The sequence below is a fragment of the Pelodiscus sinensis genome, chromosome 23 (genome assembly GCF_052426305.1).
Source record: "Pelodiscus sinensis isolate ZL-2025 chromosome 23, ASM5242630v1, whole genome shotgun sequence".
Classification (NCBI taxonomy): domain Eukaryota; kingdom Metazoa; phylum Chordata; order Testudines; family Trionychidae; genus Pelodiscus; species Pelodiscus sinensis.
The window spans coordinates 15,159,646-15,187,171 of NC_143074.1; the positions used below are offsets into that span (position 1 = coordinate 15,159,646).

General features: G+C 42.8%; 1 protein-coding gene across 2 annotated transcripts in view; it reads right to left on the bottom strand.

Moving 5' to 3' along the window:
* Nucleotides 1-27,526, bottom strand: part of MED27 (mediator complex subunit 27) — a 248,908-nt gene that overhangs the window by 2,841 nt on the left and 218,541 nt on the right. Inside the window, exon 7 of one of the 2 annotated variants that reach the window (XM_075905682.2) lies at nucleotides 9,695-9,772. In XM_075905682.2, the coding sequence (XP_075761797.1) occupies nucleotides 9,695-9,772 (78 nt within the window). Of the gene's footprint in view, nucleotides 1-9,688; nucleotides 9,773-27,526 lie in introns of those variants that run through there. The other variant, XR_012897207.2, reaches the window with a different exon arrangement.

The window sequence follows — 27,526 nt, forward strand, 5'->3', positions numbered from 1 at the left end:
CCAGTGGCTCAAAGGGAGGTCTGGTGAGGCAGTTCAAAACAAGATTTAGGTCCCACAAAAGGGGTGGGGCCTTATGTGGTGGGTACACATTCTGTAGTCCCTTGAAGAATCTCTTCGTAATAGGATGGTTAAAAATGGAGAAGCAGTCTACTGAGGTATGAAATGCTGCTATTGCAGAGAGGTGTACTCAGAGAGGAGATTGACAGTCCTGATGCTTTAAGGTCCAGAATGTAGTCTAGGATGGTATTTAGTGGTGAGGCACGGGGCTCCACTTTGACACCAGTGACAGAAACGTGTCCATTTCCGTTGGTAAGCCTTCCGAGTAGACTGTCTCCTGCTATGGAGGAGAACGTCTTTTACTCGCTGGGAGCAGCGCTCGTCTACCTCCGAGAACCAGAGAGAAGCCATGCGTGAAGATGCAGGGTATTGAGTTGTGGATGCAGTATCCTGCCGTCGTCCTGAGATAGTAGGTCTATCCGGTATGGTAGTGGGTGGGGAGGGGACCGCTAGCTAGCCTGTGAAGGTATGGGTACCAGGTTTGGCGAGACCATAATGGTGCAATCAGGGTGACTAGGGCTTTGTCTCTCAGGATCTTGCGCAGAACTCTTGGGATGAGTGGTATGGGAGGAAAGGCGTAGTGTAGGGGGGCTGTCCATCTGATTAGGAAAGCATCCCCCAGAGAGTGTTTGCCAAGTCCCGCACATGAGCAGAATTGGGGACATTTGGTGTTCTGGGTAGAAGCAAAGAGGTGTATCAATGGCCATCCTCACTGGTGGAAAATTGAGTTCGCCACCTCCGTCTGTAACTCCCATTCGTGGTCTGCGGTGAAGTTTCGGCTGAGGGAGTCCGCTTTGGTATTGTTCACTCCGGGCAGGTAGGATGCTATAAGGGTGACTTGGTTGCGGATGCACGCGTTCCACAGGCAAATAGCCTCCGCGCATAAAGAGCGGGAGCGGGCTCCACCCTGTCTATGTAGAACATCGCGCAGATGTTGTCCGTTAGGATGCGGACTGTGTGATTGGCGATGTCGGATGCAAAGTGTGCACAGGCATTTCTTACTGTCCTCAATTCGAGGAGATTGATATGTAAGAGTGTCTCGTTTGGGGACCACATGCCTTGAACTTCATGACAGTCCATATGTGCCCCCCAGCCAGCAGGGAAGCATCTGTGGTGATTTGAATAGTGGGTTCAATTTGTTGGAATGGAACCCCCGCCAGAAGATTGTTTGGCACTGTCTACCATCGTAAGGATGCGAGCACGTCTGGTGGGATAGTAACCGTTTTGTTTCGAGGGTGTCGTGATGGGATATAAACGGTTGCAATCCAGAGCTGAAAACATCGAAAGTGCAGACGAGCATGGTGGACTACGTAGGTGGTGGAAGCCATGTGTCCCATTAGTCACAGGTATGTAAGTACTCTGGTGGTAGGAACTGTGAGCATCCCGTTTATAATTTCTTGCATGGTTGCAAAGCGTTGCTGAGGTAGGTATACCCGGGCTGTAACTGAGTCCAAGCGTGCGCCAATGAACTCTATATCTTGAACCGGGTGCAGAATTGATTTGGTTACATGGAAATAGGCAACTTGGAGGTCGAGGGCTGCGAACCAGTCCCCTCGATCTAGCGCAGGAATGATAGCGGAAAGAGTGACCATCTTGAAACGTTGTCTCTTGAGAAATTTGCTCAGTTTGCGGAGATCCAATATAGGTCTCCAACCCCCTGTTGTTTTCTCGGTCAGGAAATAATTCGAGTAAAACCCTCTCCTGTGGAACTCTCGGGGTTCCCTTTCTATAGCCCCAATGACAAGGAGCCGATTGACTTCTTGTTTTAGAAGGGTTTCGTGAGAGTGGTCCCTGAAAAGGGACGGGGTAGGGGGAAGAGTAGGGGGGATAGAAATAAAAGGGATGGTATAGCCCACTCGAATTATCTCTAGGACCCAGTGGTCCGATGTTATGGATTCCCACTGTGGGAGGAAGGCGCGCAAATGGTGGTTGAATAGATGGCCATGTTGAGGTGCGAGATCGAACGGGAGGTCTTGCAGACCCTCAACCAAATGTTCAAATTTGCTGCTTAGATGGTTGGTTAGCTAGCGGGCGGGCTTAGTTGGGTCGCCTTCTGGGACCTCGCTGTCTTGGTCTGTTGTCTTCATAAGGCCTCTGTGGTCGATTGTATTGTCCATACCGATATCGATTATATTAATTATATGGGGTGTATCACCTGCGTTTATAGGGTGGCATGCACATACCTAGCGTGCGAAGTGTGGACTTAGAATTTTTGCTGTTGTGGAGCATTTCGTCTGTAGTGGCTGCAAATAGCTTTTGTTTGTCAAATGGCAAGTCCTTCACTTTGGGCTGGAGTTCACGGGGAACTCCAGATGACTGGAGCCAAGAAGCTCTACGCATCACTACCGCTGTAGCTGTAACTCAGGCTGCAGTATCAGCTACATCCATTGCCATTTGGAGAGCGGCGCGGGCGATCATATGGCCCTCATGAACTATTGATTTTAAGATGGGTCTTTTGGAGTCTTCCAGTTTTGAGTAGTTGTCAAAGTTGTGATTTGCTAAGAGAGCAGAGTAATTTGATATTCTGAGTTGTAGGGTTGAAGAGGAGTATACTTTCTTGCCAAAGGAGTCCAACTTTTTGTGGTCCTTGTCTGCATTGCCCGTCCTATACTGTGGAAACTTCGCTCGTTGTTGTGCTGAGTCCACGACTAGTGAGTTAGGTTGTGGGTGAGTGAAGAGAAAGTCGTTGTCTTTTGAGGGGACAAAGTACTTTCTGTCAATTTTCCTGTTAGTTGGTTGGATGGATGCAGGCGTCTTCCACAGATCTTCTGAGGTCTCCATGACTGCCTCATCTATGGGTAGGGCAATCTTGCCCTGTAGTGTCGGATGTAGATTCTTTAACAATTGGTATTGTTTCTTCTGCACCTCTTGCAGGGAGACATTCTGGCTTGTCGCTACTCTCTTGAATAGTTCTTGGAACTATTGTAGATCGTCAATCGTTCCAGTGTCTGATGGTACTACGGCGTCCTCTGGTTGTTCATCAAGGGCATCAGAGTGTGTGACGTTTACTGACTGAGTATCTGAGTCATTGTCTGAGATTTGTCCCACCTCGTCCTCCGAAAAACTTGCTGGAGGTAGGGGTTGTGGCTGAGGCAAACTTCTCTGGGATACAGTGGAACGAGGTGGGGAGCGGTGTCCATATGGATCCCAGTGTTCCCACGGTCCCCATTGCGGTGGATAAGGTGGAGGTGGGTAAGACCAGTATGGGTGCCATGGGCCATGTTGTGGCGGAGCCCTATAATGGTGGAGTGAGCCTTCTCAGGTGACGGATGTCGCGAGGAATAGACCGTGTGGTGGTCATCATCAGGAAGGGGAGCGTCGTGAAGAGACAACAGTGATATCGACCTGGGAGGGGATTCCCTTGATGGAGACCCCTCAGGACAGTAAGAAGTTGAGGGCAGGCATAGATAGTGATGCCTGCTGTATGAATCAGTCTCTTGTTGGGGCTGATCCCTAGGAGCCTCACCTGACTGCTTGTCTGGCTGTGGGAGGACCAGCGGAGCATCAGTTGGTGTCAGTGGCTTCGGAGGCTGCCCATCCTTGTGTTGTGACTTTAAGAGGCACCGCAGCTTTAAGCCGTGGTGTAGCTTTCGGCGCTGCAGAGGCTTGAAACGGCGCCGGGGCTGGAAGCGGTGCCGCGCTTGCAAGCAGCACTGCGGTTTGAATCGGCGCCGGCTTTTCATGCCGTGCTGGCTGCTTAGAGTGCTCCCGGGGTGCCGCAGAGGCTTGAAGCGGTGCCGCGCTTGCAAGCAGCACCGCGGTTTGAATCGGCGCCGGCTTTTCATGCCGTGCCGGCTGCTTGGAGCGCTCCCAGGGCCGCTCAGATGTTGAGTGCCCCGATCCCGGCGCAGAGTGGGAGGATCGCCCCGAAGCCTTAGTGGCAGGGGACTTCATAGCCTGGTGTGCCTCTCCTCTGCGTTTGGGAGAGGAAGAGGCTGGAAGAGAGCGGGATGGAGAGGGTCTTGCTCTCGGGGCATTTCTGGAAGGCGGCGGAGGCTCTTGCCGCGGTGCAGATTGTTCTCCCGCAGGCTGTAGAGCTTTTTCAAATAAAATCATCCTGAGGCGAAGCTCACGGTCTTTTCTGGCTCTCGCCATCAGGGAATTGCAGTGGGTACAGTTGTGGGGAGAGTGGGTCTCCCCCAAACACCGTATGCAGTCCGAGTGGCCATCTGAAGCCGGCATTGGGTCCCGGCATTGATCGCACTTTTTAAAACTTGAGGAGCCGGACATTGCAGGCTCTCTCCCTCTTGAAATTATTATATTTATCTTCTATTATAGTTTATGTGGTTTTGCTTCTTTTTTTTTTTTTTTTTTTTTTTAAAATCTTTATGTGTTTCTTGTTTTGACAGACGGGAGAAATCTGGTTCACCGGAGTCCCGGTCTGAGGTAAGTTCAAGCCCCCTGAGGGTGGGATTTAATTAAGTCTATTTTTCCTATTTCTAGGTGGTTTTTTTTTTTTTTATAAAGAAACAAGGAAAGAGTAACTAGGATAAAACAGAGGAAACTAACTATGCCTAAATAACTAAGGGAAAAGTAGTCAGATAGTCTGACAGGGAGCTCCTGGCTGCTCCGTCCGCTGAGGGCGGTTAAAGAGGAACTGAAAGGGAGGGGGTTGAGTCACGCTCCTCAGGAGGCGAGAAGGGCTCGAGATGCCTCCTGGGCATGCGTGGCTCAACAGGGGAAACTGCTATTCAAAGCTCCGATCTGCGGCTCAGGGCAACCCTTCACCTACAGAGGAGCACCCACGGGGACACTACTCGAAGAAGAACAGTTTTTTCTAGGTAAAGCGTCTTGTCTCTTAACTGGGTTGTCATACATAAGAATGAGCTTTATACAACTCAATTTCAAATTCAAGGAAACTAAAAAGCTCAGAGAAACAAATTCACACTGTGAAGGATGCACATGAATCTTGTCATTTTAAGTCCTACTGAATTACATCAATAAGAGAAAACTGTTCTCTGAAGAAGACGTCAGGTGAATTTATTGAAACAAATCCTTCCATCTTCATTGGACCCTTCTCTATAGCAGCAGACTCTAAGACAGTCAATAATTCTCCTCAAAAAGAATTGGATCATCTCTGGGTTTAGCAATAACTACAGGGTCATTGGCAACAGAAAACTATAGGTATGCTGCTGTTATGTACTTCGGCTCTAATGGACTTAGCCTGGATCATAGAAAATTAAATTTTCTGAACCATATTATATAAATAAATAAATAAATAAATAAAGTTTAAAAACTGCACTTTAGAAAAACCTTTTGAAAGAAAAGTAATTTTCTTTATTCCTGTTGGAAAATTAAGACTTCACTGCATCCTGTCAAATGGATAGCACACCTGACATGTAAAAGGACCAAGACACGGACACTTGGGATGAGCATCTGTTTTCACTTTGTTAAAGTCTCCAGTAGTGTTTTATCAAATCAATATGGCAGATCTATGGTGTAGGCAAATGTATTACCAGTCTCGAAACAATAATTTCCAGGCACATGCTCCAACATGGATTGGAGCAATAAGGTCTATTTCTGCTAATTTACAGCTGAAGACTTATTGTAAGACACCCCCTAAGAGAAATGTGTTTTACACAAGTATTTTAGCCTAGTAGCTGTTTTATGAATTAAAAGTTCAACTGTTTTGAAATAAGATTCCTAAAAACTGGAATATAAAAAAGAACAAATTATACCCTCTCCCCCCACATGAATCTTTACCTTTTTTCCCAGGAGTGGTAGAGACTGATGGTAGACAAAAGAAAACCAGAATCTGATTTTTAAAAATGCTCATGTCTCTATTAGTTGCTCTGGACAGTTATAAAAAGGTTGAAATACATTTTATCAGTATTGAAAAAGTGTTTCTCTGAAAGTAGGTGGTGTAGATTGAGCCCTAACTATTATCCACTGCCAAACTATATCCTGCCAGAAAAAGTACTGAGTAAGGAACCATTGTTCTCACTCACCAGATAGCAGTGTAGTTTATACAGAAATCTGTTTTTATAAACACAATTATAAATATATTCAAAAGTCACACATATATAGTGAATTGAAATGTGTATTGAGGCAGAGATGATTCTGTGCCAGCTGCATCAAGAATTAAGCAAGGAACCAGGTGTGAGCTGAAGACCGATGTAGCAAAGTGGAGTGCCACTCATCCCTCTCTGAACATGTTATCTTCCATTCCTCAACATGCACTCCAGGCCAGAGGAGGCTGTTGGTGAGAGACATGGCTCTATTGGTTTTATACCAGTTGGGGGGTTCTCTCAAAGGAGAATTCTCAGCCAGCCAATTACAGCCAGAATCCAGCACTTTTACTCTCCTTGGCTGTGTCTACATTGGCACCCCTTTCCGGAAAAGGGATGCTAATGTAGACTTTGGAATAGGCAAATCCGCGGGGGATTTAAATATCCCCCGCGGCATTTGCATTAACATGGCTGCCGCTTTTTTCCGGCTTGGGGAAAAGCCGGAGAAAAGCGCCAGTCTAGACGTTATTCTCCGGAAAATAAAGCCTTTTCCGGAGGATTTCTTATTCCTACTTTGCCTATTCCAACGTGCTACATTAGCATCCCTTTTCCGAAAGGGGTGCCAATGTAGACACAGCCCTAGAGTTTAAAGAGGACAGATCATAACTGAGAATCTGGCTTCATTTGTATGTTAGTTTCACAGCTGACCCCAGACCAGCTTCAAAGGTAAGATTTAGCAAGCAAATACTGAGAGCTATAATGAGTTATGAAGTTGCATTTATAGAAATCTTCGAATACATAAAACAGACATACTGGGTCAGACCAAAGGTCCATCTAGCTCAGGAGAGGAAAATGATTTGACCGGGTGCCACTTCAGAAATGTTTGAAGTGGCCTGGGCTGCCCCAGAAGGGGCGGGGCCTCAGGCAGAAGGGGCAGGGACAGGCTGTGCTTACCTGCCCATAGACTCTGTTTGGTCTGGGGGTTAGGAAGCATGTGAAGCCTTTGCCCATCCCCCGCAGAGGGAACCACCAGCTGTTCTGACCAGCTGGCAGTTCCTTCTAGGTGCCTGTGCCCCTGGTAATAGAAGGAGACTTTGAACACTCCCCCCAGCCCAAACAGGACTGAGGCGGGGGAAACACACAAAGTCTCCAATCATAGCCTGGGGGCAGGGGGAATGCACAAAGTCTGTTGCTCCCGGCCATCGGGTGCGCAGTGAATAGAGAGAACTGCTAGGGTTGACTAAGCACCATGCATTCCCTGGCTCCCAAGCCCTGATTGGCCTGGGGACAAGGAAGTGGCAGGGTCTCCGTGGACAAGATCCACCCACTTGGTGAGCCGCATCCAGCCCGCAGAGGCCCTTTTGCCTACCCTGATCTAGCTGGTATCCTGTCTTCCAACAGTGGCTAATGCCAGTTGACCCAGAGGGAATGAACCACAGTGGGAGGCTGATGGTAGAAATGCTCCCGTCAACTTCTCTTTCTCCTCATGAGGTGTAGGAGTACCAGTGCTGACGGGGGCGCCCTCAGTGATCGATTTAATACAGGACTATGTAGCACTTTAAAGACTAACAAGATGGTTTATTAGGTGATGAGCTTTCGTGGGCCAGACCCACTTCCTCAGATCAAATAGTGGAAGAAAATTGTCACAACCATATATACCAAAGGATACAATTAAAAAAAATGAACACATATGAAACGGACAAATCAAATTTTAGAACAGAAGGGGCATGGGGGGGGATGGAAGGTAAATGTCTGTGAGCTAATTATATTAGAGGTGATAATTGGGGAAGCTATCTTTGTAATGGGTAAGATAATTAGACTGTTTATTCAGACTCACGTGTAAAGTGTCGAATTTAAGCATGAATAACAGTTCAGAGGATTCTCTTTCAAGTGTAGTCTTAAAAGGCTTTTGAAGCAGGATGCAGGTAATTAAGTCGTTGAGACAATGTCCTTTCTGGTTGAAATGGCAAGAAACTATTTTTTCTTTGTGATCCTGTCTAATATCTGTTTTGTGGGCATTGATCCTTTGGCGAAGTGTCGGAGACGTTTGTCCAATGTACACTTTCGGCACATGATAGCATAAATTACATTTCTGGATGCGCAGAAATATGATCGATTTAGTGAGTCTTTACTAGACCCGCTAAATCGAACGTTGGAAGATCGACTGCTGCAGTGTCAATCTTTCTGCAAGTGGAGATGTGGCCTACGTGATCCATCCTCTGTTACCCATTCCCAGCTTCTGGGAAACAGAGGCTAGGGACACCATTCCAGTCTATCCTGGCTAATAGCCATTAAAGAACGTATCCTCCTTGAATTTAATCTAGTTCTTTTCTGATCCCTGTTATAGTCTGGGCCTTCACAATATCCTCTGGCAGAGGTCCACAGGCTGACTGTGTGTTGTGTGAAGAAATAGTTCCTTTTATTTGTTTTAAATCTGCTGCCTATTGATTTCCTTTGGTGACCCCTGGTTCTTCTGTCATGTCTTATGCCTCATCTACTTTTTCTACACCAGTTAGGGTTTTATAGACCTCGATCATATCCCCACATTGTCATCTCTTTTTCAAGGTGAAATGTCCCATCTTATTAATCTCTTCTCATATGTAAGCTGTTCCATACACTGAATCATCTTTGTTGTCCTTTTGTGAACCTTTTCCAATTACAAATACATATTTTCTGAGATGGGGTGACCACATCTGCACATACTATTCAAGATGTGGGCATACCTTGTATGTATATAGAGGTAATATTATGTTTTTTGTCGTATTATCTATCTCTTTCTTTATGATTCCCAACATTCTGTGACTTCAAGATTTTCTTGAGCAGTAACAGCTCATTTAGACCCCATCGTTTTATATGTATAGAAGGGGTTAAGTTTTCTAATATACATTAATTTGTATTTTATCAACATTAAATTTCATCTGCCATTTTGTTGCCCCGACACTCAATATTGAGATATCCTTTTGTAGCTCTTCGCAGTCTGCGAGGGCCTTAACTCTCTTGAGTAGTTTTGTATCATCTGCAAATTTTGCTACCTCAGTTTAGCCCTTTTTCCTGATCATTTCTGATTTTTGTTGAATAGGACTGGTCCCAGAACAGACTGCTGGGGGACACTATTATTTGCCTCTCTCCATTCTGAAAACTGACCATTTATACCCTATGTTTCCTGTCTTTTAACCAGTTACCAATCCATGAAAGTACCTTCCCTCTTATTCCAACAGTTTACTCTGTTTAAGAGCCTATAGGGAGGGACCTTGTCAAAGGCTTTATGAAAATCTAAATACACCATAACCACTGGATCTTCCTTGTCCACATGTTTGTTGACCACCTTACATTTACCTTTCCCCACAAAATTATGTTAATCTATGTCTGACAATAGTGTCCTTTACTATAGTTTCAACCAATTGCCTGCACTGAAGTCAGGCTTACCAGCCTGTAATTGCCAAATTAACTACCTTCCAGTCATTAAACTGGAAGTGTACTGAGAATGGCACTATTTACTTTGAAAAGAGGGTTAATTACAAATAGCATTGGTTAACATCTTCAGTTATAAGACCTGAGGAAATTTAGTAAATAATTATTTTTAACCACTTTACATATGGCAAATTATGCTGTGTAAGAAAGTGCCTGGTATCAATCACTCTCACTAGGCTCAAGTCCAGCTAGAAGAATTTCTTTTAAAATAAGCTTACCATGAAGGATCTGACCACCACATCTGGCATCTGGGGGAGCTGATAATGCAATAAAGCAGTGGTTGCATGATCTGTCACCTGTGACACAAACAGAAGGAAAATACCTCCCTATTAATTCATTATTTCAAACAAAGATGTGTTACTTTAAATGGAAACAGCATAACATCTCTAAGAGAAGATGTGTGGAAAGAATCATATGACATTCAATATATTCAGATAGCCACACAAACACCTTTGTTTTGTGTTCTCAGAGTCCCATTTTTCTGCTTTCTACAGAAGAGCACTCATTAAGACACAAATATAATTAGTGTTCTCATACACAAATATTAAAACTAAAAGCACCTTTACAATGCAATATCATGGTAATAGCTAATAATATAGGGAGAAAGCATGGTTTAAATTGTTAAAGAAGAGGATTGGAAGCCAGGAGAAATAGATTCTCCTCCTAACTCTGCTAGTGAATCACTTAATGGCCTAGTTTACTGACCCATCTTTGTAAGGAACTTTGGAATTCTTAGGTGGAAAGAACTATAGAGGTCTATATAACTTCTTATAATAGGCAGAATTATGAGAAAATAACAGTGTGATATTAAAAAAGAGCTACATCAAGGCATTTATGTGTAGTTTAGCTTTCTACAGTGAAGAAGAATAGAATAATTCCCTCTTGACTGCAGCTCTACAAATGAAACCCAGTGTAGCACTACAGAATCATTAACAAGCGGAGTCACTAGCAAACAGCTTTCAGAGGAAAATCTTAAGTGTTCTCTTCATTAAAGGCATGTGTTTATTTTTGCCATTTTTCCTAAGTTCTCGTAAGTCCTGTTCATTTCCTCTATGGAGGAAAAGATCCACAGTGTTGAAATTGAGAAATCACTAATGTTATTCATACACAATTTTCACTTTTTTGGATGAGGACAATTATTTTCAAGTTTTGATTCCAATATCAAATTTAAAGTTGTATTGGTAGACAATCTTTTGGAAAAAGAGGTGGAAGACCTCTTAAAAGCCAAGCTATGTAAAAAAAACAATTCCACTATTTCCAACAAAGATTTCATATTTGACAGATCTATTTATCTGCATATGGAACCACATTTTAATGGAAAAATGCATATTGTCTACTAACAAGAAAAGAAAGAACACATAATTCTTAAAAGTTCCATTTAAGGTTCTTTACATCAACTCAATATGGGTATGTCTACACTACCACCCTAGTTCGAACTAGGGTGGTAATGTAGGCAACCGGAGTTGCAAATGAAGCCCGGGATTTGAATTTTCCGGGCTTCATTTGCATCTTGCCGGGTGCCGCCATTTTTAAATGTCCGCTATTTTTAAATATTCCGAACTACCGTTACTCCTCGTTTCACGAGAAGGAAGCCTAGTCCGAACTACCTAGTCCGTGCCACGTGTAGCCGACATTTAAAAATGGCGGCGCCCGGCAAGATGCAAATGAAGCCCGGGAAATTCAAATCCCGGGCTTCATTTGCAACTTCGGTTGCCTACATTACCACCCTAGTTTGAACTAGGGTGGTAGTGTAGACATACCCTATGGATGTAGCACGCCCCTTATTTTGTCTGTAACCAAGGATCCACAAAAACGTTCACGGTTTATAACAGCAGTTCTGAAAGTGGGTCATGAGCCTGATGTAATGGAGTCGCCTAGGCTGGAGTTAGACTTTTGTTGGTTCCTAAGGCTGGAGCTGGAGCCAAAGGCCTGAGCTCTGTTGCTTGAAGTCAAAGCTGAAACCTGAGGGCAGGGTCTGACGTGCTTAGGTTTTGACATTAGCCCTGTCCCACACCCTGAGGTACTTGGGCTTTGCCCCCTATCATTTAGGAGGGCAAAGCTTCAGTCGTCCTCACTCCTGGGGTCATGTAATTATTTTTGCAGTGGGGGAGGGTGCAATGAAGAACCCTTGATCTATAACAACTTACATAGGAAGAAGGCTTCTGAAAGCAGACAGCTTTTTAAATCTACCGAAGGCATGACAAAGGCCAATGGCTGGAAGCTGAAGTCAGCTATAGACTGAAAATACGATGCAATTTTTTTGGACTGTGGTAAACATTCCATAACTGAAGTCTTTCCATCAAGACTGAGGGGCCTTCTAAAATATGCTATAGCTCAACTAGCAGTTATTGGCTTAATGCAGGAATTACCGGTGAAATTCTCCTGCTTATGCCCTATAAGTCAAATGGTAACCACACTGATCTCTTTTGACCTTTAAAATCTATGACTATGATCTCATGGTGCTCGCCAGCATCGCCCTGGATAGAAGAATATCAAATTATATCATTGTCTAGCAGTTAGTTGTTTTCTTGTTTCCCCTGCCCCCAAAGAAAAGAGATACAAGCTTCTCTCTAATTCACATAGTGCATTTGGTTGCCTCAAACTTTCCATACTATTATTTGGGCCAATTTAGCCTAATCAAATCCAGTTTTAAAACTTAAATTTTAACTGAAAAAAAACCCCACTAATTTCTTTGGGCCAGATTCTGCCATCAATTATTCATGTACACTAATATCTTATTTAGAAAGTAGCCCCTTTGATTTAAATGGAACTACTTATGGAGTAAATTTCTGCTGATGGTGAATAAGAGTATCAGAATCCCGCCCTCAGATGATAAATTATTTAGGGCAGGGACTATATCTTCCCATGATTATGTGCTGTGCAGAACACAATAAGATCATGATCGTAACCAGGGTCTTTGAGAGAGCTACCACAATAAAATGGAAATTAGTAATACAACTTGTCTACTCTAATAACAAACAATAGTAATTTACATCTTCCTAACTTTTAAACCAGTCATTTCTTTAAATCACAGGTTACATTAACCTTGTCACTTTTCAAATCCTACTTGCCATTTTATTTAAAAAAAAAAAGGCAGATCTAAAAATGTTTATGAACAACAGTTCCTCTTCTGCTGATATTTCTATCTCTAACGAACAGTATTTTCCCCCTGAAAAACAAAGTTGCTTTCTTTCAGCATTGAAGATGTAGGAAAAGTTGCTAGAAGAAAAATACTGCCATTAACAAATTCAAATTGACTGGCTACTTTGGCATAGATGCACATATGCTGTTCCTATTGTGATGTGAAGCTAATGAGATTCCACAGGGAGATAAAAGCCATCCCAGCACTGCTGGAACACTAATAATGTTTTCTGAACAAAAAGCAGGCGATTCATACCACAAGCAAGTGCTGATAAAAAAAAAGCTTCTAAAAAGATCAAAGTGGGTGTCAAACTTTGGGAAGGGAGGAGGAGAATATCACCCCACAAAAGTAGCAACAAACATTGTGATGCTGAAAAGAGTAAAGAGATGGAAAACGTCTAACTGTCTAGTGGGCGGGGAGAGGGGGAACCAAATCAAACCCAACAAAACAGAGATGAAAAGACAAAGCACAAACTGTCCAAGTTTTAAAAAAAATAAAAAGGAAGTTAGGAGATCAATACAGAAGGCTTTAGTAATGGAAATATCATTTCATGCCAAATCAAATCAAAATAGCACATGCAATATCTCATTTTTGGGATATATTTTTCTTCCATGCAAGCTGAAATTGTAAGAACTTATTTTGTGTACTAGATGATATTTGTGTATTACAGGACTTGCTTTATTGATTTCTCTTTTACAGTTCTCTCTTCTCTACACTATCTAACCCAATTCCCGTTCCCCTCACCTATCCCCTTTTGGCCCTTTTTTTTCCTGATTTGGTAGCCCCTCTATTACTGATTAGATAGCTACTGCTCTGAGTTATAGAAAAAATTTTTCCAAGAGATTTTGCAAAAAAACTTAAATTGTCACAATTTACCTGATAAAACACCCCTGTAAGTTTTTCCAAATAAAAAGAAAGATACACTATTGAAGTTAAACAAGTTTTGCTACATGAAATATCTATCCTTCCGACACATTCACATTTTACAACAGAGCCTCAAAGCAAAAAGAACTCTAAATGCAATAAAAATTGATCAAGAGACATGGCTCAGTCTTATCTTCTGAATGAACTTATATTTCTCCTGCACTGGATAAACAGATTCTGGCTTATCAAAATACAGTTGTATTTAAATTTAAACAATCACACTGCCTCGTTAGCAGTTATTTAGATTAATCACATTTTTTAGTCTTTTCTGTTTCCAAATGGGTTATAAATATAACTCCTGAATGAGTTACATTCTTCCAGTCTATAGAGATACTTGCATTCGGAGTTCAAATTGCATATCACCAGGCTTCAATTGGATCAAACCTAATCTTTAATATGATTTTATGGGAATGAAATTTTAAATACTTTCCCCTCTAACAGTAACAATTAGGCCCCAGCAAGAGAGTACAGTTGTCTAGGTATTTGCTCACTCTGAGAAACCACATGCTGAGCCCACATTGTTGCTCAGCAGTACAGTGAAGACAGGTATTCCTTCGTTCCTTATCACATCTGACTGCTCAGCTTGCTTGCTTGGTAAGGTTATAAATAGCTCATGAGATCAACACACAGTGATAAGCACACAAGCTTTTCTGCTTTTCTGAATCAAATCAGCCTCTCCCTGCTTTTCTTATCTAATCAATGGTACTACAAAAGGCAGTAGTTCTTGGGGGTTCCACTTTTCAAAAGAGGACAGTACCCAGGATTGGCAAAATTTTATCAGTGTAGCATAATGGTTCTCCAAACAATAGAGCTGTTTTCAAAAATTCCATTCCTTGATAATCATTTGAAATGTATAAAAGTTCATGTTATCTAAACAAAGATAGTAGAATTGAAAGATAATACAAGATGTACACATTGAAATGTAACAACTGTGAGGTGCCATATATTTTTAATGAAGAATGTGAGCAGAAGAATATGTACACAACTCATAGGTAATATGCTTAAGTTATATTTGGCATATGAGTACACATTATTAGGGTACATTTGGGCACACATTCAACATATGCACCATTCGTGGCATGGACTCAATTTCCCTCCATACATTGTCTGGTTGGTACGTGAGAGGCATGCACAGAGTGCAGGCACTTTCCCCTCACTCCCTGATAGGGATGAAAAAGCAAGCTGCGTCCCAGAGTGCACGGATGCTGCCCACCCCCCCTCCAAAAATTCCACACTTGAAGGCAGCTCCTAACCCGGCTCTCTGCCCTTGGCCAGAGGCCTGTGGTGGTGGTGATGAGGCGGGGGGGGGGGGGGGGGGGGGAAAGAAAAGTAAGGATGGGCCCAATCCTTACTTTTAAACTTTCCATTGACCCCCTGCAATACTGTTGCAGGCCATCAGGGCTCTGCAGACCACAGGTTGGGAACCACTGGTGTAGCAGATTAATTTAAAAAGTGCAATTTTGTTTATGGGTGTATAAGGTTAAATGAGTGCTTCCACAGAATGTGACAAAAAGCATAAAGATAGGGGTGTAGAAGTATTACCTTGCACTATTATAAAGGCAGCCTGGAAAATAATCTGTTTAACATTGAGACTGACTTAAAAACCTAACAAAGGATGTTAAAGTACAGGAATTGCTATATTGGATTATACCAGTTGTTCCTTTGCTCTAGTATTTTGTCTGAGAGTGGCCTGAAAGAGGTTAAAAAGATGCGTGTAAAAAAGGCATATCAAATCCCATTTAGTTGGTTAACTGGTTGTTTAACTGGTAATTGATTAAAGGGACATTCCAGCCCAGCTGATGCACACCTCCCCTCAACCTGATGCTGAGCTGGAATGCCACTCCACTCCCAGTCACAGCAGCCCCAGCTTGTAGGGTATCCTGGCTCACTGTGGACAAAAGCTGCTCCAGGCCCCTGGACCAACCCACTGTCCAAGGCAGGCGGGTAGCCGCTCCAGCCTTACTGATTAATCTTAACTGCTAAGACTCACACTATTGGTTAAACTTGAACATCCCTAGTGTAAAATTCTTGTAGTAGATGTTTTTGACCTAGAGGTTGGCTTATAGAATCACAGAGCTGGAAGAGACCTCAGAAGGCCATCAAGTCCACCCCCTTGCCCAAGGCAGGAGCAATCCCAATTAAATCAACCCAGTCAGAGCTTTGTCAAGCCGAGACTTAAACACCTCTAGGGATGGAGACTCCACTACTTCCCTAGGTAACCCATTCCAGTGTTTCACCACCCTCCTTGTAAAATTGTTTTTCCTAATATCCAACCTGGACCACACCCACCGCAACTTGAGACCATTGTTCCTTATTCTGCCATCCATCACTACTGTGAAAAGCCTTTCTCCATCCTTTTCAGAACCTCCCTTCAGGAAGTTGAAGGCTGCTATCAAATCCCCCCTCACTCTTCTTTTCTGTAGACTAAATAGACCCAACTCCCTCAGCCTCTCCTCGTAGGTCATATGCTCCAGCCCCCTAAACTTTTTGGTCACCCTCCGCTGGACCTTTTCCAATGCATCCACATCCTTCCTGTAATTGGGGGCCCAGAACTGGACACAATACTCTAGATGTGGTTTCACCAGAGCTGAATAAAGAGGTATAATCACATCTCTGGATCTACTGGCAATGCTCCTCTTAATGCAACCTAATATGCCATTAGCCTTCTTGGCTACAAGGGCACACTGTTGACTCCTATCCAGATTCTCATTCCACTGTAACCCCCACGTCCTTTTCTGCAGAACTGCTGCTTAGCCAGTTGGTCCCCCCAGCCTGTAACAATGCTTGGGATTCTTCCGTCTCAAATGCAGGACTATACACTTGTCCTTGTTGAACCTCATCAGATTTCTTGTGGCCCAATCCTCCAATTTGTCTAAGTCACTCTGGACTCTATGCCTGCCCTCCAGCGTATCTACCTCTCCCCCTAGCTTAGTGTCATCTGCAAACTTGCTGAGGGTGCAATCCATCCCCTCATCCAGGTCATTAATAAAGATGTTGAACAAAACTGGTCCCAGAACCGAACCTTGGGGCACTCCGCTAGAAATCGACCGCCATCCTGACATCGAGCCGTTGATCACTATCCACTGGGCCCAACCTTCCAGCCAACTTACTATCCATCTTACTGTCCATTTATCCAATCCACATTACCTTAACTTGCTGGCAAAAATATTGTGGGAGACTGTATCAAAAGGCTTGCTAAAGTCAAGTTATATCACATCCACTGACTTCCCCATATCCACAGAGCCAGTTACCTCATCATAGAAGCTAATCAGATTGGTCAGGCACGACTTGCCCTTCATGAATCCATGCTGACTATTCCTGATCACCTTCCCCTCTTCCAAGTGCTTCAAAATGGATTTCTTGAGGATCCCCTCCATGATTTTTCCAGAGACTGAGGTAAGACTGACCAGCCTATAGTTCCCTGGATCGTCCTTCATCTCTTTCTTAAAGATGGGCACTAGATTTGTCTTTTTCCAGTCACCCAGGATTTTTCCCAATCTCCATGACTTTTCAAAGATAATGGCCAAAGGCTCCTCAATGATATATGCCAACTCCCTCAGTACCCTTGGATGTATTAAGTCCGGACCCATGGATTTATGTACATTTAGCTTTTTGAATAGTTCCTAACCTGTTCTTTCCCCACCAAAGGCTGTCCACCTTCATCCCATATTGCATCTCTTAGCGCATTAGTCTGGGAGCTGACCTTGTCCGTGAAGACAGAGGCAAAAAAAGCACTAAGTACTTCAGCTTTCCCCAAATCATCTGTCACTAGGTTACCACCCTCATCCAGTAGGGGCCCCATACACTCTCTGATCACCCACTTCCTGCTAACATGCCTGTAGAAACTTTTCTTGTTATTCTTCTCATCCCTTGCGAGTTGCAATTCCAATTATGCTTTCGCCTTCCTGATAACTCCCCTGCGTTCTCGAGCTATACATTTATACCCCTCCCTACTCATCTGTCCAAGTTTCCAGTTTTTGTAAGCTCCCTTTTTGTGCATAAGTTCACCAAGGATTTCCCCGGTGAGCCAATCCGGATTCTTACCATATTTGCTTCTTTTGCTATGCATTGGAATGGTTTCTTTCTGTGCCTTCAATAAGGCTTCTTTAAAATACTGCTCTCCTGGGCTCCTTTCCCCTTCATGTTAGCATCCCAGGAGATTCTGCCCAGCAGGTCCCTGAGGGAGTCCAAGTCTGCTTTTCTGAAGTTCAAGGTGTGTATTTTACTACTCTCTTTCCTTCCTTTGCTCAGGATCCTGAAATCTACCATCTCATGATCACTGCTTCTCTGGTTGTCACCTACCTCTACTTCCCCTATTAGTTCCTCCCTGTTTGTGAGCAGCTTAAGCTGCACACAGACCCTTGCTGGATCCTGCAGCACTTGTACCAAGAAGTTATCTCCAACATTCTCCAAAAACTTCCTGGACTGTCTGTGTACTGCCATATTGGTCTCCCAACAGATGTCAGGGTGATTAAAGTCCCCCATGAGAACCAGGGCCTGAGATCTGGAAACTTCTCTCAGTTGTCCGAAGAAAGCCTCATCTACCTCATCCACCTGATTCGGCGGCCTGTAGCACACACCAACCACAACATCACTGCTCTTGCTTACATCTCTAACCTTGACCCACAGACTCAACAGGCTTTTCTCCCTCTATATACTGGAGTTCTGAGCAATCATTGTGCTCTCTTACATACAGTGCAACTCTTCCTCCTTTTCTCCCCTGCCTGTTCTTCCTGAACAGTTTATGCTCTTCCATGACAGCGCTCCAGTCATGCGAGTCATCCCACCAAGTCTCTGTTATCCCAATCAAATCATAGATCTTGGACTGGGCCTGGGCCTCCAATTCTTCCTGTTTGTTACCTAGACTTCTCGCATTGGTGTACAAACACCTTATATAACCAGCTGATTGCCCTAGCCTCTCCATTTGAATCAAGAGTCCTCCTTTGTTGCTTGTTCCTCTTTGCATTTCTTCCCAGTATCCGATTTCCCCACTCCCCTCAGGGTTTTGGTCACCGTCCCCCAAAGAACCTAGTTTAAAGCCCTCCTCACTAGGTTTGCAAGCCTGCCCGCGAAGATGCTTCTTCTTCTCTTCGTTAGGTGGATCCCATCTCTTCCAAAAATTCCTTGTGGCTGGAACAGAGTCCAATGGTCGAAGAAACCAAAGCCTTCTCTCTGACACCACCTGTGCAACAACGCATTTACTTCCTCAATTCGACGATCCCTACCCAGTCCTTTCCCTTCAACAGGGAGGATGGATGAGAACACCACTTGCGCTCTAATTTCTTTGATCCGTCTTCCCAACTCTACGTAATCCGCAGTAACCTACTCAAGGTCATTCTTGGCCATATTGTTAGTTCCCACATGGAGAAGCAGGAAGGGGTAGCGATCCGAAGGTCTGATCAGTTTTGTAAGCCTTTCAGTCACATCCTGAGTACGAGCTCCCGGTAAACAGCACCCCTCTCGAGATTCCAGATGGATGGCTCAGTCCCTCATAAGGGGGAGTCCCCGACCACCACCACCCGCCTTCTTCTTTTGGGGGTGGTGGTGGTGGAATTCCCATCCCTAGAACTATGCATCCCATGCCTACCAATAGAAGTGGTTCCCTTCCGATTTCTTCCTTGTGAGGACCTCAATCATAAGGGCTGACATCCCAAACTAATGTATCTATGAATGGTTTCAACATTTATATAATGATCTATTGTTTTAAAATCCTACTAAACTCTTGTCTTCCATGAGATACTGTGGCAACAAATTCCACAGGTTAATTATGCCTTGTGTAGAAAAATTTCTTTTATTCGTTTTTAATATGCTGCCTTGCAATTGAATTTAGTGCCTTTTCACTCTTGTATTATTGAAAAGAGTAAAGTAGTATACTTGAGATGAATAAACAGATCCTACTCAATCTCTAAGAAAAAAGCCTGAGAATCACTATCTTTTGTAAAACAGGAGCAAAAGTACTTTGGTGAGGTCACAAAAAACAGAAAAGAAGAAAGTATATTCATTCATCAGCTTTAGGGCTGTTAAATGATTTTTTTAAAATCACATTTAATTGCAAAATTTAAAAAAAATCCTGATTAATCACAGTTTTAATAGTGTTGTGAAACAATAACAGATCAGCATCTGTTTCCAAATATATTGATTTCCAATTATAACACAGAACACAAAGTGTACAGTGCTCACTTTATATTATATGTTATTACAAATATTGGCACTGGAAACATAGAAACAAAAGAAACACAGGTAATACCGCCCTGTTCTAGCCCTTCTGCCACCAGTGGAGCAGAGTCCCAGAGCTGGTGACAGCAGAAAGGCCAGCATTGACTGAGCCAGGACAGAGTGTGTGTGTGTGTGTGTGGGGGGGGGGGGGGGGCACTCCGGGGAAGAGGCAGACAGCTTTTCCCCATGAATGCTCCAGCCTGGAATCACCCATGGGGATGTTGAACCATGCTCAGCCTATGTAAGTCTGGACCACAGAGGTTAAATCTGTAGTATTCTGCAACTCACCTCACAGAAGTACTGTAGTGCAATCTCATTGCGAACTTTAGAAATGCAGAATTATTTTTTTACATAACTTCACTCAAAAACTAAACGTAAAACTTTAGAGCCTACAATTCCATTCTGTCCTACTTCATGTTCGGCAAATTGCTATGACAAACATTTACAAGACATAATGCTACCCAATTCTTATTCACAATACCACCTGAAAAAGTGAGAACAGGCATTTGCATGCACTGTTGTAGCCGCTGTTCCAAGATATTTACGTGCCAGATATACTAAACATTCATATGCCCTTTCATGCTTTGACCACCAGTCCAGAGGACATGCTTATCCTAAACTTATCAGTTAATCTTCGCAGGATGCGGAGCAGCCTCTGCAGCAAGCCTGGGCCTGCCGTGGGCAGAGGCTGCTTTGCGGCAGCAGCCCCTGTCCACGGGGAGTCCTCCCTGTGGACAGAGGCTGCTCTGCATCCTGTGGAAGCAGCACAGGCTGTTTTGTGGCAGCCTTTCCCACCCCCTCCACCTCTCACCAGCCTCTGTCTGTGGGGAGCTCGGACCCCCCGTGGACAGGGGATGCTGTCACCGCACACTGCTGCCTCAGTATCAGAGGCAGCAGCATGGGGTGGCAGGTGGCCCCCCCCAGGAGTGGGCCAGAGTGTACTAGCAGCTGGCCCCACCTTCAGGGACTATAGAATAGACAGCTAACCACTAAGAATTCATGCTGTTAGTCTGCTATTCTATTACCCGCTATCCAACATTCCTAGTGTGGTCTGACGCACATTCATTTTCATCATCTGTATCAGATGCCACCCAAGAGAAGGGTGATTTTCTTTTTTGGTGGTTCAGGTTCTGTAATTTCCAAATCAGAGTGCTGTTTTTTTAAGAATTCTCACAGCAGGTTTTGCACCTCATCTCTCAGATTTTGGAAGGCACTTCAGATTCCTAAGCCTTGGGTCAAGTGCTGTAGTTATCTTTAGACATCTCCTATTGGTACTGTGACAAAGCTCCTCTGCCTTGGTGGGTCCCGAGCTTTCAGGCAGACTGCTCATCTCAAAGGCTCATGGCAGCCTTCGATTCAGGCACTTTCCCTGGGCAGAAGCTTGCCATTTATTTAGCCACCCTCGTTACTGGCGAGCATGGGGAAAGGAGAGGGGACCAAATCCCATGGTCTCTGCTGCTCCTCTAAGTGGTGCAGGGACAGAACAGACTTTTTTCCAAATTAGTCTTTCCCTTTTGGATCATTCCCCTGTCAAATCAACTCTCTCTCTCATGGGGTACGTCTAGACTACAAGCCTCTTTCGAAAGAGAGCGTCTAGACTGCAACCTCTTCTTTCAAAAAAGTGAGTCGCTTTTTCGAAAGCGCACCCAGGGAATCTGGATGCTCTCTTTCGAAAAAGCCCTGTTTGCATTCAAGAATGCCTTTTTTCGAAAGAGCACTTTTGAAAAAAGGCGTTCTTCCTCGTGAAATGAGGAGTACCACTATCGAAAGAAAAGCCACGTTCTTTTGATTTAATTTCGAAAGAACGTGGCTGTAGTCTAGACGCAGGTGAAGTTTTTTTGAAAAAAGGCTACTTTTTTCGAAAAAACCCTGCAGTCTAGACACAGCCATGGTGTAATGGGAGTGGAGGGAACCTGGGCCCACCCCTCTATTCCAGGTTCCAGTCCAGGGACCCTGTGATAGCAGCTGTCTGTAACATCTCCAGTATCAGCTGCGTGACAGCTACAATCCCCTGGGCCACCTCCCCATGGCTCTCCCCAGCCCCTTCCTTATCACAGGCTCTTCCTCCTGGTACCTTTTCTCTATAGTTTTCCTGAAGGATAAGATTTGGTGGCAGTGTCCAAAACCTCCAAGAGAACCAAGAACATTTAATCTGCTTGGTTTTCTTCTTTGGACTTGAACAGACATTTATTTTTGCTTAACCAGCTACAGCCAAGTACTGATCATGCAAGCAAGCAATCAGCTAGGTGACCCTTGAACAGTCCATCTTCTCTCTTTGAGCAGGCATCATCAATAGCCCAATATTCAGCTCATGCATGCATTCATTCCACACATTATTTTATTCAGATATTATTGACAAGAATACATCTTCATACATTACAATACTTATGTGCCCTTGTAATGGTGACAATTGTGCCCTGAACGTCATTAGTTTGGAACTGCAAACCTCTTAGACAAGGACCCGGATGCATAGCAAGAAATGCAAATAGCCTCAGGAACTGTCAATGATGTACTACAGTGTCTCCTCCTGGCAAGAAATTAGCATTTGAAAATTTGGAGAAGTAGATTCTCAAAAACTAGGATATATAGGGATACTCAAAGTGCTCTTTTCTGGAAGGTATGTTTTATTTCACATGTTCAGTTATCTTGTGGTTGCCTTTGGCTTGCCTTATTATCACAGGATTTTGTAAATTGCAATTTTAGACTATGATCATCTCCTTATATTACCAACAGCTTGTTGAATAAGATAGAAACATGATTCGCCTTATAAAACATGTACATATACATTTAAGTCTACACATTATTTTATCATCCATAATGTCCTCCTACCTCTAGATATTTTAAATATCACAACTAACTGCACAAAGGAAAAATCTAAGCAACTGTTTAACAATTAACCAAAAAATAATGTACTAATTTGCTGGCTGGTTTTATCAACTTTCTCAAATTTCTTGAAAGTTGGGTTCAAATGTTGGTAAGATCTCAAAGAAACCTGGAGGATTGTTTAGTCCCTGCTGTACTTTGGAAACCAGCATAGAACTAACTTGCAGTTTTATTACTGGGAATCTCTTTTAAGGGTAACCCAGTTTTAGACTACCAGGTGTACTGTAGGTTCAAACTCAATTTGCAGTTATATTTGGGCATTTACACATGGTCAAATGGATCAAATAACTAATGGGAAGAGGGGGAGTTGCTAGGGAAAAATAAATTACAATTAGACAGAGAAACTATATTTTGTTACTGAAGGGCTCAACTGATATAGTTGAGGCTAGAAGTTGGCTGCAAGTAGAGTGTTTGATTCATGGCTCTACAATAAAAACCATCCTTTTTTTCTTCTGCTTTTCTTTTGAATGAGAAGCTATGAAGTTACAATATGTTCTTTCAGTTCTCTGCCCATCTCTTTAGAGTTTTACACCCCTCATCTCTTTTTCAGATTTCACAGCAAAATATAAACACAGTAAATATTTCTAAAAATCTTGTCTTATTCCTCCTCCTATGTTACTGAATGAAGATATATGAGATGTTAAAATAGGGATGTTAGAGATCAAAACAGTCACCACACCTGCTGAGTTGAAATGTCAGAAAAATATGGAAACAGAAACCTTTTCTCTATTGTTTGTGGTTTTGTCCTTTCAAATATTCCCACGGCCCCATTTTTAAGTTCCATTCTCTGAGATTTACCCTGCTGGTAGATTTGATGGCTATAAAGCGTATTCACCCCAGGACGAAGTTCAAGAAGTCTCCAGGGAACCTTACTAAATGACTGTACACTTTAGCGGTAATGGGCCCACTGGGAGTTTTCCCCCTTGGTATTACACACAGATGGGTATCCTATCTAATGAGGAGGAGAGAAAAGGCTTGCTGACACAGCCAAAGGTTGCAAACAAAAGTCAGGACAAATTTAGCTTCATTTGACAGGGTTAGATAAAGGCTCATGGGTCTCTGGTCCTTAACCTAAAAAGTCATGCTGCAGTCCTGTGAGAATTTGACAGGTTTGCAACTTCCATAAGCAGGTATCTTTTGAGCTCCAGATGTTGTTATATTGTCATTGACGAGAGTTTGGGAAGTACGTCCAGCTTTTTAAAAATAAATGTCCTTGCCCTTCAAAACAATGATGCATTCTGCAGTGTTAAGGAAACAGAGTCAAAGGGCTTCCCAGCCTCCTTGGCAAAAGTCACTTTTGATCTTTTGAGAAGGTGAAAAAAATTGCCATTTCCACAAAGGGTGAACACTGATTGTCCATGAAATCTTTCTTGATGTGTATACAGATATATTGTGATATGGGTAGATAGGCAGAAATGAATTTAAAAAAATGGCAGGGAAACATTTATACTGAAGATTTAGGTGTGTCAGAGTACAATCATTTTTCAACACATTATCTGACACCCTGTAGTTCATTCTGCTATACCTGAACCTCCTTAATCCAGGTGTCCCTGAACTAGGAACCTCCAAGGTTTGGATCCTGATAGGGAGAGCTACAGCTCCCCCTTCCTCTCACCTGGAAAAATAGCAGTGCAGTTAAGCGCTTCTCTGGAGACTCTTCCCACCCTGGTCCCACAGCGGTTGGAGGTGGTACCTGGGAATGGTGGGATGTGTGGAGCCATGTGTGCCCCTGGGAGTGGGGCACCGAGTAAGTGCTTCACCTCCATCCCCCTCACGCCCAGGTCTTGTGCCCCCATTCCCCTTCATGCACCTTCTCTCCCAGATCCTGCACCCTCTCTGCCAGCATGCTCCTGCACCCACCCTCCCTTCCTCGAAGCTAGAATTTGTTTACCCTTCAGTATGGCAAACACCTATGTTACGGAAAATTCCAGATTCCTGTATAGCCTATTTCCCAAGACTGCAGGATTAAAGACGTTCAAGTGTATATCATTATTCCAAGGTATTAAAAAGAATTTGATGGGAGCATAACTTCAGAGAATAAAAAAAGAAAAATTACAACAACAGGTGATTATGTGGAATCACAGCATTTTCCAGCAGCTGTTCAGAAATGTTGACTATATTTTTCATCGATCCTAGTTTTAATTTATTTCACTATTAGTGCACAGTTATAAAATCTGCTAGTGACACTCAGGAAGTAATATCTTGCATTTCTATAATGCTTTTCATCCAATGCACTCAAACCAATGCAAAGAAGATACAGTGCTCCTTTGAGGCAGGAAAGTATAATCCCTATGTTAAACACTGGGAAACCAATACACTAAGGGTACGTCTAAACTACACCCGTGTCGGCAGAGAGATGTAAATTAGACATATCGAAAGGGCTGCTGGAGAGAGGAAGTATTATCTAATGGCTTGAACAAAGAACTTAAAACACCATGCATAATAGACATGTTCTCATTTTTGCCACTAACTCATTGTGCTATCTTGAATAATCACTTACCTCATTGGGTGTGTCTAAACTACACCCCTTTGTCAGCAGAGATGTAAATTAGACACATCGAAGGGTCAAATTAAACGGGAATTTAAATATCCCGTGCTTCATTAGCATAATGGCAGCCGCAGCTTTTTTTTTTTTCCAAAATGGAGCTTTTCGAAACCCACCCCCGACAGTTTAGACTCACATTTTTTGTACAGGATCTTTCGAAACATGGCATTTCTGTCGAAAATGCCATGTCTAAACTGCGCCTTTTTTTCCAAAAAGCCCCATTTTGAAAAAAAGTGGCGGCTGTCATTATGCAAATGAAGCACGGGATATTTAAATCCCCATTTCATTTGCACTTTCGATGTGTCTAATTTACATCTCTCTGCGGACAGAGGAGTGTACTTTAGCCACACCCAATGAGGTAAGTGATTATTCAAGGTAGCACAATGAGTTAGTAGTAAAAATGAGAACCTAACTTAAACACCATGCATAATAGACCTTTGCTCAAGCCATTAGATAATACTTCCTCTCTCCAGCAGCCATATATTTTGTATTTTAAATTAATCTGTTTTTTATTAGCTGATTAGTTTGCCTGGACAGGAATGAATCTAATTTATTATTCAGATACTTTAATTCTATTTCAAATATGAATGAAATTGTAGATTGTAGATCAGTGGTCCCCAATGTGCTGCCTGCAGGTGCTATGGCGCCCGCTGGGGTATTAACGTGCACCTGTCGAGTGCTCGGGGCCGGTCCTGCCCCGCGTGCGTGCGTGGTGCCAGTGCACTGCTCACAGGGAAATTGTTCCATATGCTTAATAGATTTTGTTGCCCTTCTCTGTGCCCTTTCCAATTTTAATATATATTTTAGATGAAGAGACCACAACTACACAGAGTATTAAAGGTGTAGATTTATATGTCAATTTTGGTGGGGTTTTTTATGTATGATATGCACTTGTGCTCTGAGAGCTTGGCAGAGAGACCAATAACTTATTTCTTATAAAGCCCCTTGACAGATATGAGATGGTTAAAGTCTTTTCACTACTGGTCTGTGTTGAAGCCAGAATCCTAGATATTTCACTGAATTTAATTAACTTAACATTTTAAAAGGACATTTAATGAGTTTAATGTGTTGAAGTGACAGTACTAGTGAAAAAAAACTTCCCATTATCCACAGGAGAGGGGTATGTGGGCAAAGGGATTACAGGCTTCTCCTATATTTCCTCAAACTACTTCACTTCTGACCTAATAGGCCACCATCAGGGAGGGGAAGTCCACTGTATATGCTTAAGCTTCTGCCAAACTAATTTTTATGTTCATTTTGTATCTATAGAAAATACTCTAATTATTGCCCGAGTGAGATGCTAGGTAAAATTATAGGGCCCAATAGCACCCAGTGTGATGGTGGCTATTATGTGGATTGACAAGTAAGAACTGTATTGAGACCTCCAGCTTGCTTCACAAACTATTATGCAGTCATTGGGCTGGCTTTGAACAAGTGGCATGAAAATAAAAGAATTCCTCATCTTTTTACCAATTATATTTACAGTTTAGAATATGTAGCTGCTACTTCTACCCATGTGTTAAAACTGATTGTATTGAGGTGAGAACTATTACTTAGCAAATTGATTGGTCCTTTTTAAAAACGTGTTAAAACATCTAAGGAATGCCTATTTTGATGAATTACAATACCTTTATCTCTCAAATGTTGTAGACACTTCACAAACACATAAAAAGGTTCTGTTTCTCCCTCATGAGATCATAATGTAAACCACATATGGAGAATTTCAGGATGCACTTAATTACATAAACCTGAACCTGTTCCATTGCAATAATTACTTCAAGACATTACTGATAAATGATTATTAAGATTAATTCTACACTAAAATATTTTACACTGCATTCTTCTCTATCTTACACAGAAAAGAAAATATTTTTGTGGAGAGAGAAGAGTTAACTGATGAAAGACTCCTTTACCTGTCTTTGAGTAAAGAAAGAATTACAGTGGTATTCTTTCTGCCTTAATGCTAGTCAAGGAGGGACTGCTACCTACCTCCCAAAAAGCTGTCACTTTGATCTTTAGCAGGTTAATATCATAGGTCAAAACTGCTTTTCTTCTGACTGCACATGAAATCCTGGGAGGGAGTTCTAAAACTTGGACACATTTATGCACAAATACAGGTGATACAACTTTAGTTTTGACCCCTGCTTTTATGCCCTTTAGAGTCCCTGACCCATAGTTGTTACATAAACTACAGAAGTAGATGAAAGGAATATAGTAGCTTGAGCCTTATATTCCTTGAACTGTGGCTTGAATGCAATGAAATTGGAATTTAAAGCCCAGCTCAGATTGAACTTCTAGCATTCTGACCAGAGGACTTAAAATTTCTCTGTAATTTCACTT